The sequence below is a fragment of the Pongo pygmaeus genome, chromosome 16 (assembly GCF_028885625.2).
Source record: "Pongo pygmaeus isolate AG05252 chromosome 16, NHGRI_mPonPyg2-v2.0_pri, whole genome shotgun sequence".
NCBI classification, from domain to species: domain Eukaryota; kingdom Metazoa; phylum Chordata; class Mammalia; order Primates; family Hominidae; genus Pongo; species Pongo pygmaeus.
The window spans coordinates 86,704,718-86,721,575 of NC_072389.2; the positions used below are offsets into that span (position 1 = coordinate 86,704,718).

Sequence of the window (16,858 nt, forward strand, 5' to 3'; positions counted from 1 at the left end):
GCTATGGTAAATGTTTAAAAAATGTTAGCTGTTACTTTTAACAAAAAGATTCCCACAAATAGTACTAATGGGTATCCTTTTGTAACTTCGACTAGGATCAAATATGGAAAGAGAAGTAAACTACAAGAGGCTCTTTGGCAGGACAGAATGGAGAGAGAGCCATTTCTCTTGATTTATTTGTGGATGAAATGACTGTTATCCTGATCAGAGAAGTCGCCTACACACCCATCTCAACCAATGCTTAAAGTCTTTTGGATTCCTCTTTTGGATATGCTTTCAGAGCCTGAAGCATATTGTTTTAAAGATCCTCAAATATTCATCCTTTGAGAGTGATTTGATTTTTGTAGAGAAGTCTTTTGGAATAAAATCTAGGCATTACATTAAGTTTTCAAGCTAAATAGTACAGTTTTTATTTTTTAAAACAAGGCACTTGCTTTTATGAAATGGGGTGTGTATGTACTTTGAGTCAATTCTGATGGTAGCTTTCAGAATTCTGAAGACTTGAGTGGCAGCAGATTAAGTGTCCAGCTTTCCAAATAAACATTCATTTGATATGTTAAGTTCTGGCCCTTTTTTAAATTCTCTTGAAAAATAATATATAAAATAATATATAAATATAAAAAAATCTAAAAATAATATAAAAATAATATATAAAAAATAGTAGTTGCTAGTTTGCCAGTCTGATGCTCTGAAGAGGTCTGTCTTTAATAAAATACTTTAACAAACACAACAGCCAAATGCAGTGCGGTATTCTTGTTTGGATCCTGGAACAGAAGAAGGACATTAGTGGAAAAACTAGTGAAATCCAAATAAAGTCTGGAGTTTAGTTCATAGTAATGCACCAACATTGGTGTTTTAGTTTTGACAGATGTATCACGGTAATGTACAATGTTAACCTTACAGGAAATGGATTAGGAGTATGTCGGGGCACTGTATTATCTTTTTCTTTTCTTTTCTTTTCTTTTTTTTTGGAGACAGTCTCACTCTGTTGCCCAGGCTGGAGTGCAGTGGCACGATCTTAGCTCACTGCAACCTCCCGCTCCCAGTTCAAGCAGTTCTCCTGCCTCAGTCTTCTGAGTAGCTGAGATTACAGGCATGTGCCACCATGCCTGGCTGATTTTTGTATACACTGTATTATCTTTACACTTTTCCTGCAAATTCAAAATTATTCTAAAATGCAAAGTTGATTTAAGAAAAAAAACTAAATTACCAGAAAAAAATAAAGCAAGAAAAAGCCAAACTGTTATGATATGTTAATGTAGGTTCATCAAATGTACTGCTGTGGTAGGGGATATTGATAATCGGGGAGACTATGCATGTGTGGGTACAAGGAGGTATCTGGGAAATCTCTGTACCTTCCTCTCAATTATGCTGTGAACCTAAAACTGCTTTAAAAGATAAAGTCCTCAATTAAAAAAAACAAAAAAAAGAAACAAAAAAACCCCACAGTGTTATTTCCTTGCCTGTGGAGATTTATTAACTTATCATTAAATGTGATGTGTATTATCTGTGAGCATAACTAATGGAGTCCTCTTTCTGCCTCCCCCCTTTCTGTTTTGCAGCATTGACAAGATATCTAAAGTCACCTCTCCTGTGTTGGTCATTCACGGTACAGAGGATGAGGTCATCGACTTCTCCCATGGCCTAGCGATGTACGAGCGCTGTCCCCGAGCCGTGGAGCCCCTCTGGGTTGAAGGGGCTGGGCATAATGACATAGAGCTTTATGCACAATACCTAGAAAGACTAAAACAGTTCATATCTCACGAACTTCCTAATTCCTGAAGACAACAACTTGATCTTACCTCATTTACTGTGAACAGAAGAGTCCTCTGTTTTGCACATGCTTTAACTGGGTAGCTGTAAAGGCTTGATAACCATGAAGAAGTGCCCAACCTTTAGGGTGTTCTAATCAAAGAACTGATGAAATCTCAGTCTTTTGTATCTAGAGGTGGTTCTGCTAATTCACACAACATGTTAAACTGAACAGTCGTGATTCCCAGCTTCATTACCTGGCAGGAATGGGAGTGAGAGCTGAATGTAGGGACAATTTTCTAGTGCTGTATAAAGTAGCCTCGCATCTGTTTCTCAACCTTACCCATCATTTCTGACATTCATGCAGGACTTGCCCCTGTCTCCACCAATGTTCTCAGTATTTGACAAGCAGCTCTCTTTCTGCCACTGGATCCATGGGTTCAATCCATTTGTGAAGCTGTGATAGTGTAACTGGAGAGCTAGTGTGGTGAAAATTCCTTTATTATTTTTTGTTAACATGCTGATCTTTCCCCGGACAAATGAACTGAAGGGTGATTTACTGGAACTATCATGTACAGCTTCATCAACTGTAACCATATAAATATAACTGGAATATTCTTAAACAAAAAGAAACTAGGGGTTTTTTTAAGTGTAAATTTATTACTAGCCAACAGAGTTTTAATATTTTGATTGTCTGGTTGGTTTAACAAAGAGCCTAGCCGACTTTCCTTCTGTAAAGTCCTCCTCATAGGCTTTTTTAAAGTACTGTACATATTTGCAATCACATTGTGCATAGATTCTTAATGGTAGATATGATTTCTTTTGTCAGGCTACAACAATGAACTGCAAATTCCTTGTTTGTAATGTAAATGATTGAATACATTTTGTTAATATGTTTTTATTCCTATGTTTTGCTATTAAAAATTTTATAACATTTCCAAGACAAAAATTCCAAGTTTATGCTTTGAAGAATTTATGTAATTAAAATTTCACTAAACTAATCTTTTTAGTTTAGGAATTATTTGGGTTTTGACACTGGAAGTTGCGCCAAATAAGCATCAGAAATAGGAGATGCTTAACATTGCTATACTACTTGTATTGGTTAGGGGTTTGGATTTGGGGGTTCTTTGGTTTTAATTTTTTTTTTTTTTCCAAATTTAAAAGCCTTAAATGTACTGTAAACCTCAGATCGTTGTACAACTGGACTGCGGTTGATTGCCAGTTTGTGTACTGTTGCTTGGATGCAGCACAGTGGTTGGTAATGGAATAAAGGATGCATGGATCAGAATGTGTGGGCTTGTGCAGTTTTTTTCTTCATCTCTCCATCAAAGAAAATAGTGAATAAGAAAACAACTTTTTGTCTTAATGCAAGAAGAAACCTTGAGGCTTTCAAACTGCACCATCTTTCTCAAGGTATATGGTTTTGTTCTATAAAAGGCCTTGGATTACTTTTGGAAGAAGCCAAGATATAAAGCATATAGCAGTAAAGTGCAGATGATATCTAAATAGAGGATGCAGTAGATTCTGGCTATGAAACAAAACTGATGAAGGTGACCTCATTGTGACCTGGCTCAGAGGAAGGACAGTGCCTCTTTTGTTGGGAAGCCTGAAACAGGTGTGTTCCATAGTTTTCAGCCCTTTGACCACCTGAGCGGAAAAGAGCAACTGAGGGATGCTAGTTTTCAACTCTTGAAATGCACTCTCCTGAGGGTGCATTAGGAGGAAGTGGTGGGTCAGGAGGGTGTGAAGACGTAAGAGTATGCACATGTGAATGTGTGCACACATGCATATGCCGGCTACTTCCTGCTCTTGAATCAGGTGGGTGGGGCTGGCTTACCCAAGGGGGCATCAGCAAAGCTCCAGTGGTGATGCCTGTCCCAGAAGTCTGGGAGACCTAGGCGGGAGAAAAGCACAAGCAATGACCTGCCTTTGGGGCCAGAGAGCAGCGGGCCAGAGTTGCCAGAGACCTGATTTCTGATTCTATTTGTGTGCTGCTTGCATCTTCTGTAATCATTACCCCCCTTTTTTCTCCTAAACTATTTAGTAAATTTCCTTTCATCAGCCAGATATCGGGAAATGATAAGATTGACAATAATAGAAACTAAGGTGGCAAAGCCTTTTGCTTCATTGGTTTTGTCACTTGATGTGGATGGTTTGTATCCACTGGAAGCAGCTCGTGCTTTCCCAAAACTGAGGGGGAGTTTCTCCACCTTTTGCCAGGGTTTGGCATGGGAACAGCATTCCTCTGAGAATTGCATGTGTGGTAACAGTGGGAATCCCAGGGAGAAATCCTCTGTCAGTTTCTGAGAGACACCCCTCCTGAGCTGCAGGCTTTTTCTAGAGCTGTTCTCCATTCAGACCTGGGGCCAGATTCTAGGTGTTTGGTTTCCACTAAGTGAGGAAGCGTCTCCTTTCTGAGTGCCTTACTATTTCTTTCTCCCTAGTCAAGAAGGAAAAATTAAGTGGCTACCTGAAGTCCTTGCAAAGTATAGAGAAGGTATATGTATTATTTCTAATATATGAATTCGTGTCTTACACTTGTGGGAATCCTTGTAACTATTAAAGGCCTAGAAGTAACATTCAGAGCAAGATATTGTGACCGTATTATTATTCATTGTGTTGATTATTATTATGCTTTATGATCCCTAAAATTAAGCAGAGTAATACAGATTTGGATCACTCATTATAGTTGCATGAAAATCTCAAATCCTAATTTAAATCATTGTTGCGTCCTTTGAAAACAAGAATGGAATGATTGCTACTGTCTCAAAATAGAATGAGTCTATGGTTTAAAAAACAAAAAAACCTGTTAGCAGTCTTGTTCAAGACTGAATTTTGAATGTGAAAATCAAAGGTTTGAAAGGACAAATGAATTGTCAAAATACTCTTTTGGGGAACATTTCTGTGACTCTTGGTGTGTGGAGGAGAAATATAGAATCTATAGACTTCGGGGCCTTGATCAGTTCAGGAAGTGATCACAAGTGTATTAGCCTGCACAGAACAGGGCAGGGTGTGTCTTCTTGATGTGAGGGATCATCTTGGGTTCAAGTTGAAAATTGAATGCCCCGTCTCTCAATGCTCCCCTTTCTATAGATACCTGCTACTGCCCTTTCTTAGAACGAGGACTTGAAAGTGCAAACACATGAAGAGGGTCTGTCTGTTCTAGTCTTTTTCAGATGAGCCTTTTCAGAGAGAGGATTAGGACCATATCTAATCTGCCTTTGTATCCAAGCTGGGTGATTTTGACCTCATTCCCTAATTTCTCTGAGCCTCTGATGCTTTTTTTCCCCCTTGTTGACCACACTTAGGGCACATAGTCATTAAATGAAATCATGGCTATGCAAATACTGTCCATTCTTTTGCTTTATTTTTGACACAGGGTCTCACTCTGTTGCCCAGGCTGGAATGCAGTGATGTGATCTTGGCTCACTGCAGCCTCAAGCTCCCAATCCTCCCATCTCAGCCTCCCAAATTAGCCACCGTACCTAGCTAATTTTTATGTTTTTTGTAGAGACGGGGTTTCGCCATATTGCCCAGGCTGGTCTCAAACTCCTGGCCTCAAGTGATCCTCCTACCTCGGCCTCACAAACTGCTGGGATTACAGGTGTGAACCTCCACGTCCGGCATTTTGTGCTTTGTAAAGCACTGTAAATTGTACTACTGACAGCAGAGCTACTTAAGATGAAGCTCTCAAAAGAGAATAGAACAATAACATCTGAAGAACTAGGGGAAAGCAAGCACCAAATTATCTTCAAAAAAGTATACTAGGCCCAGACAGTTATAAGAATAAATTCCTTCAAACTATTAAGAAATAATTCCACAGTATATTAACAGTTCCAAAGGTGCGTGCATGCGCACATCCATTCATACTCAGAGACTAAAGTGGAGCTCACATACAGAGGCAAAAGTGCTAAACAAAATACTGCAAAATCAATCCTCTATCAAAAGAACAAATAGCATGATCAAATTCTAGTTATACAAACACAACATTAGGAGATAATGTTACTTTCTGTTTACTAGTAGTAACTAGTTAGGAAATATCATGGCCAAAAGACCTCACTTACAATAGTACCTCACTTAGAATAGTAACACAGAAAACATACTCAGTGCAATAATGAACCTAGAAGATCTCATGTTTCTGTTTTCTGCTTTGTGATGGTCCTGGGATGTGAACCACCCCTTCCACTGAAAACAGTTACTGAATGAAATGGTAAAAATCTAAACAAATGCATGAACTGTCAAGAAAATAAAACCTGTATGCAGGCCAAATGCAAAGTAAAGATAAGAACTGACAGGAAAGAGGAGCACTGAAACTAGTTTTCTCTTTGAAGGAATTTGCTGGACTGGTTTAATCTGAACACTGGTTTTCCAGTCTGGTGAATCTCAGAGCAGTGAACAAAACCTAGAGCACTCTCCAAGGCAGGAGAGCTACTTGGAAACTACTACTTTGAAACCTCAAAGGAATAAATTTTTAGATTTGGTTTATTTAAAATGTAAACTTTCATATTAAAAATAGCATACTCTAATGACAAATTTGGGGTAAAACATTACAAAGCATATGATAGATAATGTAAAAATATACTTAGTTATCCAATGATTGAGACATCCATGTGTAAAAGAGCATAGGACATAAAGAGATTGTTCATAAGAGATTGTTGTCTGTAATAATCATATAGATTTAATTAAATAATCAAATACAGCAAACAACTACAGATTTAAATAGTAAAATTCCATTTTAAATTATGAATTTGGTATAAATATTTAAAATATAATACCCATTGGTGATGAGGGTGTAGATAAATGGGTTCTCTAAAATGACGTTGCTAACTTTATATATCACATAGGTACAAACTTTCTAAAGTACACCTTGACTCAAAATCCTAACAATGTTCATTTAATCCAGCTAATTGTTTCTAGGAATTTAGCCTTAGGAAATAATCAAGATGAGATAGAATTATATGGGATAATTACTCCTTTACTCTTAGTAACAGTGAAAGCTCCCAATCTGTTTTCAGCCATAGGAATTTCATTATTATGTTTATACAACGAATTACTCTGCAACCATAAAAGACAATGCCACAGAATAGTATTTAGTGACATGGAAATATTTTCAAGAGCTAGGCGTGGTGGCTCGCACCTGTAATGCCAGCTACTCAGGAGGCTGAGGCCAGAGGATCACTTGAGCCCAGGAGTTCGAGGCTGCAGTGAGCTATGATCACGCCACTGCACTCCAGCCTGGGCGACAGAGTGAGACTCTACCTCTCAAAAGAAAAAAAAAAAAAGGCAGTTGAATCTCATCAACAGAAATGTGCCTCTGTTAACATTTTGGTGCATAGCCAGCTGTTTGTCCAAGTTTGGGGGTGTGGAGGAGGTGCAGGAAGCAGTGGGGGAAGTCATACACATGAACTATTTGGTATTCACTTTTATCACATAACCATGTATCTTGAAAATCTTAAAAATTTTTTTTTTTTTTTTAGAAATAGTGTCTTGCTCTGTCACCCAGGCTGAAGCACAGCGGTGTGATCATAGTTCACTGCAGCCTCAAACTCTTGGGCTCAAGCAATCCTCCTGCCCCAGGCTCACGTGTAGCTGGGACCACAGGTGTGTACCATCACACCCAGCTAATTTTTTTATTTTTCGTAGAGGTGGGGATCTCACTATGTTGCCCAGACTGGTCTCAAACTCCTGGCCTCAAGTGATCCTCCCACCTCAGCCTCCCAAGGTGCTGTGATTACAGGCATGAGCCACCACACCTGGCCTTCTAAGTGTCTCCTTAATATGCCTTTACAAAGAGGAACGTCCAAACCCATTTTTCAGGATTCATGTGAAGTAGTTGTTACATAAAATGGTATCAGTAAGAGCCTTTGTTATCATAATTTGTTCTGGAACACCACTGGATGGCACTATCTAACTCCCCCAGAAAATGCTGCTTTTACTAAAGAGAGCAAGTATTTGGGGTAAATCGCCTCCCGCTGTGTGTGAGGGTTATGCAGCCAATAAATGAAGTGCATATAAATACCGCATTCCATTCTGTCCAGCTCTAATACTTCTACCTGAGGCTTTGCCCATTGGGATTTCAACAGAAGACACAGGCATTTCCCATTGGAACTTGCCCAGAGCTTGCCCTGCTGGATGGGTTCCAGGCAGAGGGCCAGGAAGCAGCCCTGATGCAGGAGGCCCGCCTGCTCCTGACCCTGTTCCTTTTCAGCCAGAGACCCTGGCCACTGCCTGGGCCTCAGAATCCTCATGTGTGAAGTAAGGGGTCCATTCCATCTGCAGTTCTTTTATGTGTGTTTGGTAAGACATGCATAACATACAATTTACCTTTTAAACCTTTTTTAGGTGTGCCAGTTCAGGGGCATTAAGTACATTCACATTGTTGTGCAACCATCACCACTATCCATCTCTAAAACTTTTTCATCATCCCAAACTGAAACTCTGTACCCACTAAGCACTAACTCCTCATTCCCCTGTCACCGAAGCCCTGGCATCCACCATTCTACTTTCTGTCTCTATAAATTTGACCACTCTAGGTATCTCATGTATGTGGAGTCATTAAGTGTATTTGTCCTTTTGTGTCTGGCCTATTTCACTTAGCATAATGTCCTCAAGGTTCATTCATGTGATAGATTTTGTTCCTTTTTAAGGCTGAATAAGTTTCCATTGTATGTATATACCACTGTATTAGTCCATTTTCATGCTGCTGATAAATACATAACAGAGACTGGGCAATTTACAAAAGAAAGAGGTTTATTGGACTTAGAGTTCCACATGGCTGGGGAGGCCTCACAATCATGGCGAAAGGCAAGAAGAGCAAGTCACATCATACATCGTTGGCAGCAGGCAAAGAGAGAGCTTGGGCAGAGTAACTCCTGTTTTTAAAACCATCGGATTTTGTGAGACCCATTCCCTATACGAGAACAGCATGGGAAAGACCTGACCCCAAGAGTCAATCATCTCCCACTGGGTCCCTCCCACAACATGTGGGAATTATGGGAGCTACAAGATGAGATTTGGATGGGGACACAGAGCCAAACCAAATCAACCATATTTTCTTTATCCTTTCATCCATTGATGAACATTCAGGTTATTTACACCTTTTGGCTATTATGAATAGTGCTGCTATGAACATGGGTGTGCAAATATGTCTGAGATTCTGCTTTCAATTCTTTGGGGTATATACCCAGAAATAGAATTGCTGGATCATATGGTAATTCTATGTTTAATTTTTGAGGAACCACCATATTTAATCTGTAATTCTTAAAAAATTTTTTTTTCATTTTTTTAAGTTCTGGGGTACATGCGCAGAATGTGCAGGTTTGTTACATGGGTAAACGTGTGTCATGGTGGTTTGGTGCACCTATCAGCCCATCACCTAGGTATTAAGCCCAGCATGCATTAGCTCTTTTTTCTAGTGCTCCCCCTTCCCCACCACCCTCCCCTGGTAGGCCCCAGTGTGTGTTGTTCCCCTCTTTGTGTCTATGTGTTCTCATTGTGCAGCTACCACTTACAAGCAAGAATGTGCAGTGTCTGGTTTTCTGTTCCTGCATTAGTTTGCTGAGGATAATGTCTTCCAGCTTCATCCATGTCCCTGCAAAGAATATGATCTTGTTCCTTTTTATGGCTGCATAGTATTCCATGGTGTACATGTATCATGTTTTCTTTATCCAGTCTGTCATTGACTAGCTAATCTGCAATTCTTTTTTTTTTTTTTTTTTTTTTTGAGATGGAGTCTCACTCTATCACCCAGGCTGGAGTGCAGTGGCGCGATCTTGGCTCACTGTAACCTCTGCCCTCCAAGTTCAAGCGATTCTCCTGCGTCAGCCTCCCAAGTAGCTGGGATTACAGGTGCCTGCCACCGCGCCTGGCTAATTTTTTTTTTTTTTTTTTTGTATTTTAGTAGAGTCGGGGTTTCAGCATCTTGGCCAGGCTGGTGTTGAACTCTTGACCTCGTGATCCACCCGCCTCGGCCTCCCAAAGTGCTGGGATTACAGGCGTGAGCCACTGCGCCTGGCCTAATCTGCAATTCTTAACAGGAGTCTTGGGATCTATGACCCCCTTTGAAACTGCATGCCATACTTTGGATGCCTGTACCTATGGGCATTTTTCTGGGGAGAAAATCCACAGTTCCAGCAGAAGGTATCAATGATTCTGAAAGATTAAGAACACAGAACTAGATGGTATTTACAAGTTCTTTAAAAATCAATATTTTTGGCCTCTGAGAACTGTGAGAGAAGATTACAGAGAGGTTAAGGAGCTTGGATTTATCCCACAGTCAATCCTGGAGAGAGGCATGAGTTTGTTAGAGCTCTTTGAGTAAGGAGGGAGTCTCTGGATGTACCAGAGTGGAGTGTAGAAGTGTTTATAAGCCCAAAAGAAGACAAGACAGTGACGGAGTGCTGGATGCAGAGACAGCAGGTCTAGCTGGGAGTTTTTGTGCCATGGGAACCGTGTGACCTTGGGCAAATCACTTAACAGCTCTGGGCCTGTCCCTTATCTCTGAAATGGTAGTAATTCCTTGACTACACAGTCAAGTAAGGATCAGGTGAAATTCTGTAGGTAGAAATAAATGCCTTGCAAGAGGTAATGGAGGCTTGGACCCTCTCATTAAATGGATGGGCGAGGTCTGGGTTTAGAACAAAACAGAAAACCTTTGAAAACTCTTGGGTAAGACAGTTTACCCTGTCTGTGCCCTCACTAGGTTGTTACTTAAAATCATTACTCTGCTGCTAAATGATTTACCATTTGGCTGGCCCCAGCTTGTTCACACCTGGCCCTGTCTGGTTCTGTCTGGGTGTGGGTGGAGATGGGCCCAGGGCCTCCAGACCTACACAGATACTGTCTTCTGTCTGAATCCCCACTCCCCCAGACCTCCCTTCTTCAGGCTCCCACGTGCCCTGCAGATAGGTCTGTGAGACACACGTGGCTTCTGAGCCCCTCCAGCACATTCCAGGATGGGACCTGGAGAGGGCCAGGGTCCCTAAAATAAAAAGCCAGTTTGGGAAAGAAGTGGACCCTCTCTATGCTGGTATCAAAGCAAGGGCCGAGGGAGCCAGCTCAGAAGAGAGCAGAGAAGGATGTTTGATAAAGCCTGAGTTACATTTAAGAAGGGGGCTCAGAAGAACTTACAGGAAAGATGCCCTTTAAATAACTTTTTTTTTAAATTTAAAATTTTAACATTTTTTCTAAAGAAGCGGATAACAGATATTTTTACAGTTTAAGGGGCGGGAGGGAACCCATATTCCTACTATTGAACCTGAAATAGAATATTACCAGGACCTTAGAAACTCACTTTCTACCGTTCTCCCCCAATCACATTCTCTTTCCTCCTGTATTCCAGAATAACCTCTATCTTGAATTTCCTCTCACTCATTTTCTTTTCTATATAGTAAAAATGTATGTGATTTATGTATATGTATATGTGCATATGCATATATCACATATGTATGTGTATGTATGTATGTTATATAATCTGCTCTTTAAGATTTTGTACAAGTATAATCCTACTGCTGTACTCTTCATTTGCTTTCTTCTTTTTTTTTTTCTGAGACACAGTCTCACTCAGTCCACCAAGCTGGAGTGCAGTGGCATGATCTCCGCTCACTGCAACCTCCGCCTCCCGGGTTCAAGCGATCCTCCTGCCTCAGCGTCCTGAGTAGCGGGGACTAAATCATGTGCCACCATGCCTGGCTAATTTTTGTGTTTTTAGTGAGACAGGGTTTCACCATCTTGGCCAGGCTGCTCTTGAACTTCTGACCTCGTGATCCAGCCACCTCGGCCTCCCAAAGTGCTGGGATTACAGGTGTGAGCCACCGCGCCTGGCCTTTTTGCTTTCTTCTTTTACTCCACATGATGCCTTTTAGATTTGTCAATGTTAATCCATACAGCTGTAGTTTAGTTTATTTATATTCATAGCTGTGTAGCATTATATAAATATACTCTATGCAATCTGTTTTTTTTTTTTTCTTTTTGAGACACCATCTCATTCTATTGTCCAGGCTGGAGTGCAGTGGTGCCATCTCAGCTCACTATAGCCTTGATCTCCCAGGCTCAATCAATCCTCCCACCTCAGCCTCCCAAGTAGCTAGGACTACAGGCCCATGCCACCATGTCCGGCTAATTTTTTTGTATTATTTGTAGAGACGGGGTTTCGCCATGTTGCCCAGGCTGATTGCAAACTCCTGGGCTCAAGCAATCTGACCCCCTGGCCTCCCAAAGTGCTGGGATTATAGGTGTGAGCCACTCCCCTCCAGTCTGTGCAATCTCTTGTTGGTGGACATTTAGGTTGTCTTCCAGGCTTTCACTATTAAAGAGTTTTGTACATCTTACAATGTGAGCGACTTCTGGTTGAAGGTTCTTAATCTTGGCAACATACTGAAATTACCTGAGAGGCATTTGCAAGTGCTGATGCCTGGGGTGCCACCCTCAGAGATTCCAATTTAATCAGTCTGGAGGGGGTTCCAATGGGCACTTAGAGATTGAAAGCCACTGCTCCAGAAAGGGCTTCTCAATCTCCAGTGCGTACAGAAATCACCCGGGGATGCAGGTTTTGACTCAGTAGGTTCATGGTAAGACCTGAGATTCTGCATTTGTGAGAAGCTCCCAGCTGCTGCTGGTCCATGGCCCCATCTGAGTATTGCTGAGTCATTGGGGATCTGCCTGTTCAGCTTCACCAGGTAATGCCAAGTCATTTTCCAAAGGAAGGGCACCGATTTACCCTCCCACCAACAGAGGATGGCGTTCTAGTTATCCACACGTGGCATCCTCTAACCTTGTAAATTTTTGCCTAAATAGTGGATGTGAAATGTTATGTTCTTGATTACACATGAGAATAAGCAACTTTTCAGAAACATATGGTCATTTGTAAGTTCTATATTGCGAAATGTCTGTACATGACTCTTGACTACTTGTCTGATAGAGTTCTATATTTTTCTTTTTCGAAGAAATTATATATTCTGGACACAAATCCTTTATGTACGATTAATATATTCTCTCCATTTATCCTTTGAAGAGAATTTTATTTACTGATTCTTCCTCCCAGTGATATCCCAGTTGACATATTAGTTTCTAATTAGGAAGCTTCTAATTAGTTTCTAATTTCTTGCCACTCCCATATGAGCCATTTCAGTACCATCAACTTCTCAGAATCATTTAAGAAAAGATATATGTAAAGAGCAGACTGAGGCCAGGCACGGTGCCTCATGCCTGTAATCCCAGCACTTTGGAAGGCCGAAGTGCGTGGATACCTGAGGTCAGGAGTTTGAGACCAGCCTGGCCAACATGGCAAAACCCTGTCTCTACTGAAAAACCACAAAAATTAGCCGGGCGTGGTGGTGGGTGCCTGTAGTCCCAGCTACTCCGGAGGCTGAGCCAGGAGAATCACTTGAACCCGGGAGGCAGAAGTTGCAGTGAGCTGAGATCACGCTACTGCACTCCAGCCTGGGCAACAGAGCGAGACTCTGTCTCAAGAAAAAAATAAAATAAAATAAATAAATAAATAAATAAAACAATTAAAAAAGAGAAGACTGCGGTCACTGGGCAATCGCCTGAGGCCAGGAGTTCAAGACCAGCCAGCACAACATAGTGAGACCCTGTCTTTCAGGGGGAAAAAAAAAAAAGGACCATTTGGTGCATAATGAACAATAAAAAATATAACATAATACATATTTTTTTTTTTTTTTTTTTTTTCTTGAGACAGAGTCTTGCGCTGTCACCCAGGCTGGAGTGCAGTGGCATGATCTCAGCTCACTGCAACCTCCACCTCCCAGGTTCAAGCGATTCTTCTGGCTCAGGTCCCCAAGTAGCTGGGATTACAGGCACCTACCACCATGCCCAGGTAATTTTTGTGTTCTTAGTAGAAATGGGGTTTCACCATGTTGGCCAGGCTGGTCTCAAACTCCTGACCTCAGGTGATCCACCTGCCTCGGCCTCCCAAAATGCTGGGGTTACAGGCGTGAGTCACAGTGCCTGGCCCACATTCTTTTAATCAGACCTTATTTGCCAAGCTGACTGATGGATAGAATTTATTCATGCATTCATTAGTTCAATAAATGTTTCTGGTTCTAAACACTCAATTTGGTTCTGGGGATGCAGCAGTGAACAGACAAAGCTCCTGTCCTCTTGGAGCTTATATTCTAGTAGAGGAAACAGACAATAAACAAGTGAGCAAGTAAAAAAATCAAATTGTAGTACACACTTTATAGTGTGTATTACACACATTTTGTTTTTCTCAACAAAAAAACATGCTGAGAAAGTGATTAAGGGCATCAAATCTTTAGGCTTTTGGGAGGATGAGGGTGTAGTGGTTCAAAATGTATCTGTGGCATTTGTTTACCTGAGCTTGAATTTTAGCTCCACCTGCTACTAGTTGTGTCACAGGGACATTATTTAACCTCTCTGTGCTTCCTCACCTGTAAAGTAAGGATGATTTATTACTTACCTCATAATATTAATGTGAGGATTATATGAGCCTAGAACATACTGAGATCTCAATAAATACTAGCTATTATCATCTGGAGAAACAGAACATTTTATTCTTTACTGAAGGGATTTTCCACATGAGCACATTAATAAAAAGTCTCTTGGAAATGTATGGGAAATGGCATCATTCATTCAATGTGTACTGCAACTTGATTCATTCCAGGCCCTGAATCATAGGTAAGAATGGCTTTTGTGTATAACAGTATGCCTTGGCTTTTAATTTTTTTTTTTTTAGTAAGTATTTTCTTTGTAAAAATTGTTATCTTTAGAAACACAGGAAGTGTTTTCATTTCTCTTCCACATATTTAGAACCAGTGGCCTCCCCTCAGAATGTTGCAATGCAAACACAGGTGTGCACAGCTTTTCTTCTGAAGACAGCCTATATTTTTCCAGCAAAATGGTTTATTTTAAAAGAACCAGAATGGCCTGACAGTATCCAACACTTCAACTGATGTAAAGGGGAATAGTTTTAGGGTAATTTCACAAGTCAGTCTTTCTCTCTCACACACACAGAGACATACAGAAACACAAATACCACTCACCAATTGTTTTGTAAACTTGCTTGCTTCCTGTATTTGCAAATTACATCAGCTTATTGACGTGGCTTATACTTTGACTAGAAGAGTTCATGTGCCCAGGCAGAACCTGCAACAAATACAGAATCACAAAACTAGAAGATTCCTTGACAAATATCTGGTATGAGATTACCCAAGATGGAGTGGGCCACAAATTTCTGGGAAGTAGGCAAGTGGTAGGGAAAAGGAGAGGAGGAGAAGAGAGGAAGAATTACTGCAACATATCCTGGAATTTACACTTTCTAACCATTATCTGTAAATGAAATAAATATATTTCACCTACATATTGATGGTTCTTTTCTAATGTATATGATTAATAAGCCATTCTACAAATTCATTTTACAGCATTTTTGGACTCATTAGGATCCTATTTTTGTAAGTATTTTCTTAACCAATAATTAAGTACCAATCCTATCATGCTGGATTCTAGTGGTTCTCAGAGTGTGGTCATTAGACCAGCAGCATCACCTGGAAACTCGTTAGAAATGCAGATTCTAAGGCTGGGTGCAGTGGCTCATGCTTGTAATCCCAGCACTTTTGTTACTGGAAAAGGGTCCTGATCCAGAACCCAAGAAGAGACAGTTACTGAATCTTGTGCAATTAAGAATTAGGAGTGAATCCATAGAGTAAACTGAAAGCAAGTTTATTAGAGAAGTAAGGTAACAAAAGAATGACTACTCCATAGGCAGAGCAGCGACATGGGCTGCTCGACTGAATATACTTATGGTTATTTCATCATTGCATGCTAAACAATGGGTGGATTATTCACAAGTTTTCTGGGAAAGGGTAGGCAACTCCTAGAACTGAGGGTTTCTCCCCCTTTTAGACTATGTAGGATGACTTTCCAATGTTGCCATGGCATTTGTAAACTGTATTGGTGCTGGTGGGAGTGGCTTTCAGCATGCTAATGCATTATAATTAGCATATAATGAGGAGTGAGCAGTGAGGACGACTAGAGGTCACTTTCACCGCCATCTTGGCTTTGGAGGGTTTTGGTCGGCTTCTTTACTGCATCCTGTTTTATTAGCAGGGTCTTTGTGACCTTTATCTTGTGATGCCAATCCTGACGACCTCCTATCTCATCCTGTGACTAAGAATGCTTAACCTCTTGAGAATGTAGCCCAGCAGGTCTCAGCCTTATTTTACCCAGCCCCTGTTCAAGATGGAGTCGCTCTGGTTCGAATGCTCTGACACCCCTGAGGTGGGAGGATCTCTTGAGCCTAGGATTTTAAGACCAGCCTGGGAAACATAGTGAGACCCTGTCTCTACAAAAAATAAAAAAATTAGTTGGGCATGGTGGTGCATGCCTGTGGTCCCAGCTACTGGGGAGGCTGAGGTAGGAGGATTGCTTGGCCCTGGGAGGTTAAGGCTGCAGTGAGCTGTGATAACAAGCCTTTCCAGTGATTTGATCTGATTCATACTATATTTAAATAAATAAGGCATCCTACTGAGAATTAATTGCTCTAGAAATAGTTTTTAGAAGTAGTTCCTAGAAAGGAAAAGACTTACTGTTCTTGGTCCTAGTAATAAGTGAGAACTGCTTTTAAAGCTACCCTAGTCCTTCGGTGACAACTTCCTCCTGTCAGTACACATGGTTCTGAAGGCCAGCCAATCAGCAACAGCCTCCCTCCAGGGACCATGCTTCTAAAGGTTTTTTAATCCCTAAAAACTCCCACCGCTGAGTCAGCCAACCTCCAAGTCCTGCACTCCCCAAAGCTGTACAGAGATCAGCAGCATGCTGTGTTCACTTCTCCCATTGCCGAGCTACTATAGAGCAGCGGCCTATTCCTTCCACAACTCCATGGAAAACTGGATTCAGTCCAGAGGTCACCCCTCTGACAAACAGGGGTATACATTGCAAACACATGAGGTGAGCCAGGTGCGAGGCAATGCTGAGTAAATGTGGTGACTTGGAGAGGCTGTCACATTGCTGTGACACGTATACACACCACATGGGCCAAACCAAGCACATCAGCAGCCCTGTGGTCTACAGGCCATCAGTCTGCAACATCCAAATTAGCGCAATCTTTCATTTCATACATTTAATTCAT

At 41.1% G+C, this 16,858-nt stretch overlaps 1 protein-coding gene across 1 annotated transcript in view; it reads left to right on the forward strand.

Moving 5' to 3' along the window:
• ABHD17C (abhydrolase domain containing 17C, depalmitoylase) overlaps window positions 1–3,040 on the forward strand; it is a 60,111-nt gene extending 57,071 nt beyond the window's left edge. The window contains exon 3 of the mRNA XM_054451782.2: window positions 1,563–3,040. Within this exon, the coding sequence (XP_054307757.1) occupies window positions 1,563–1,782 (220 nt within the window). The 3' untranslated portion in view covers window positions 1,783–3,040. The remainder of the gene's footprint in view (window positions 1–1,562) is intronic.
• Window positions 3,041–16,858: the final 13,818 nt, after the last annotated feature.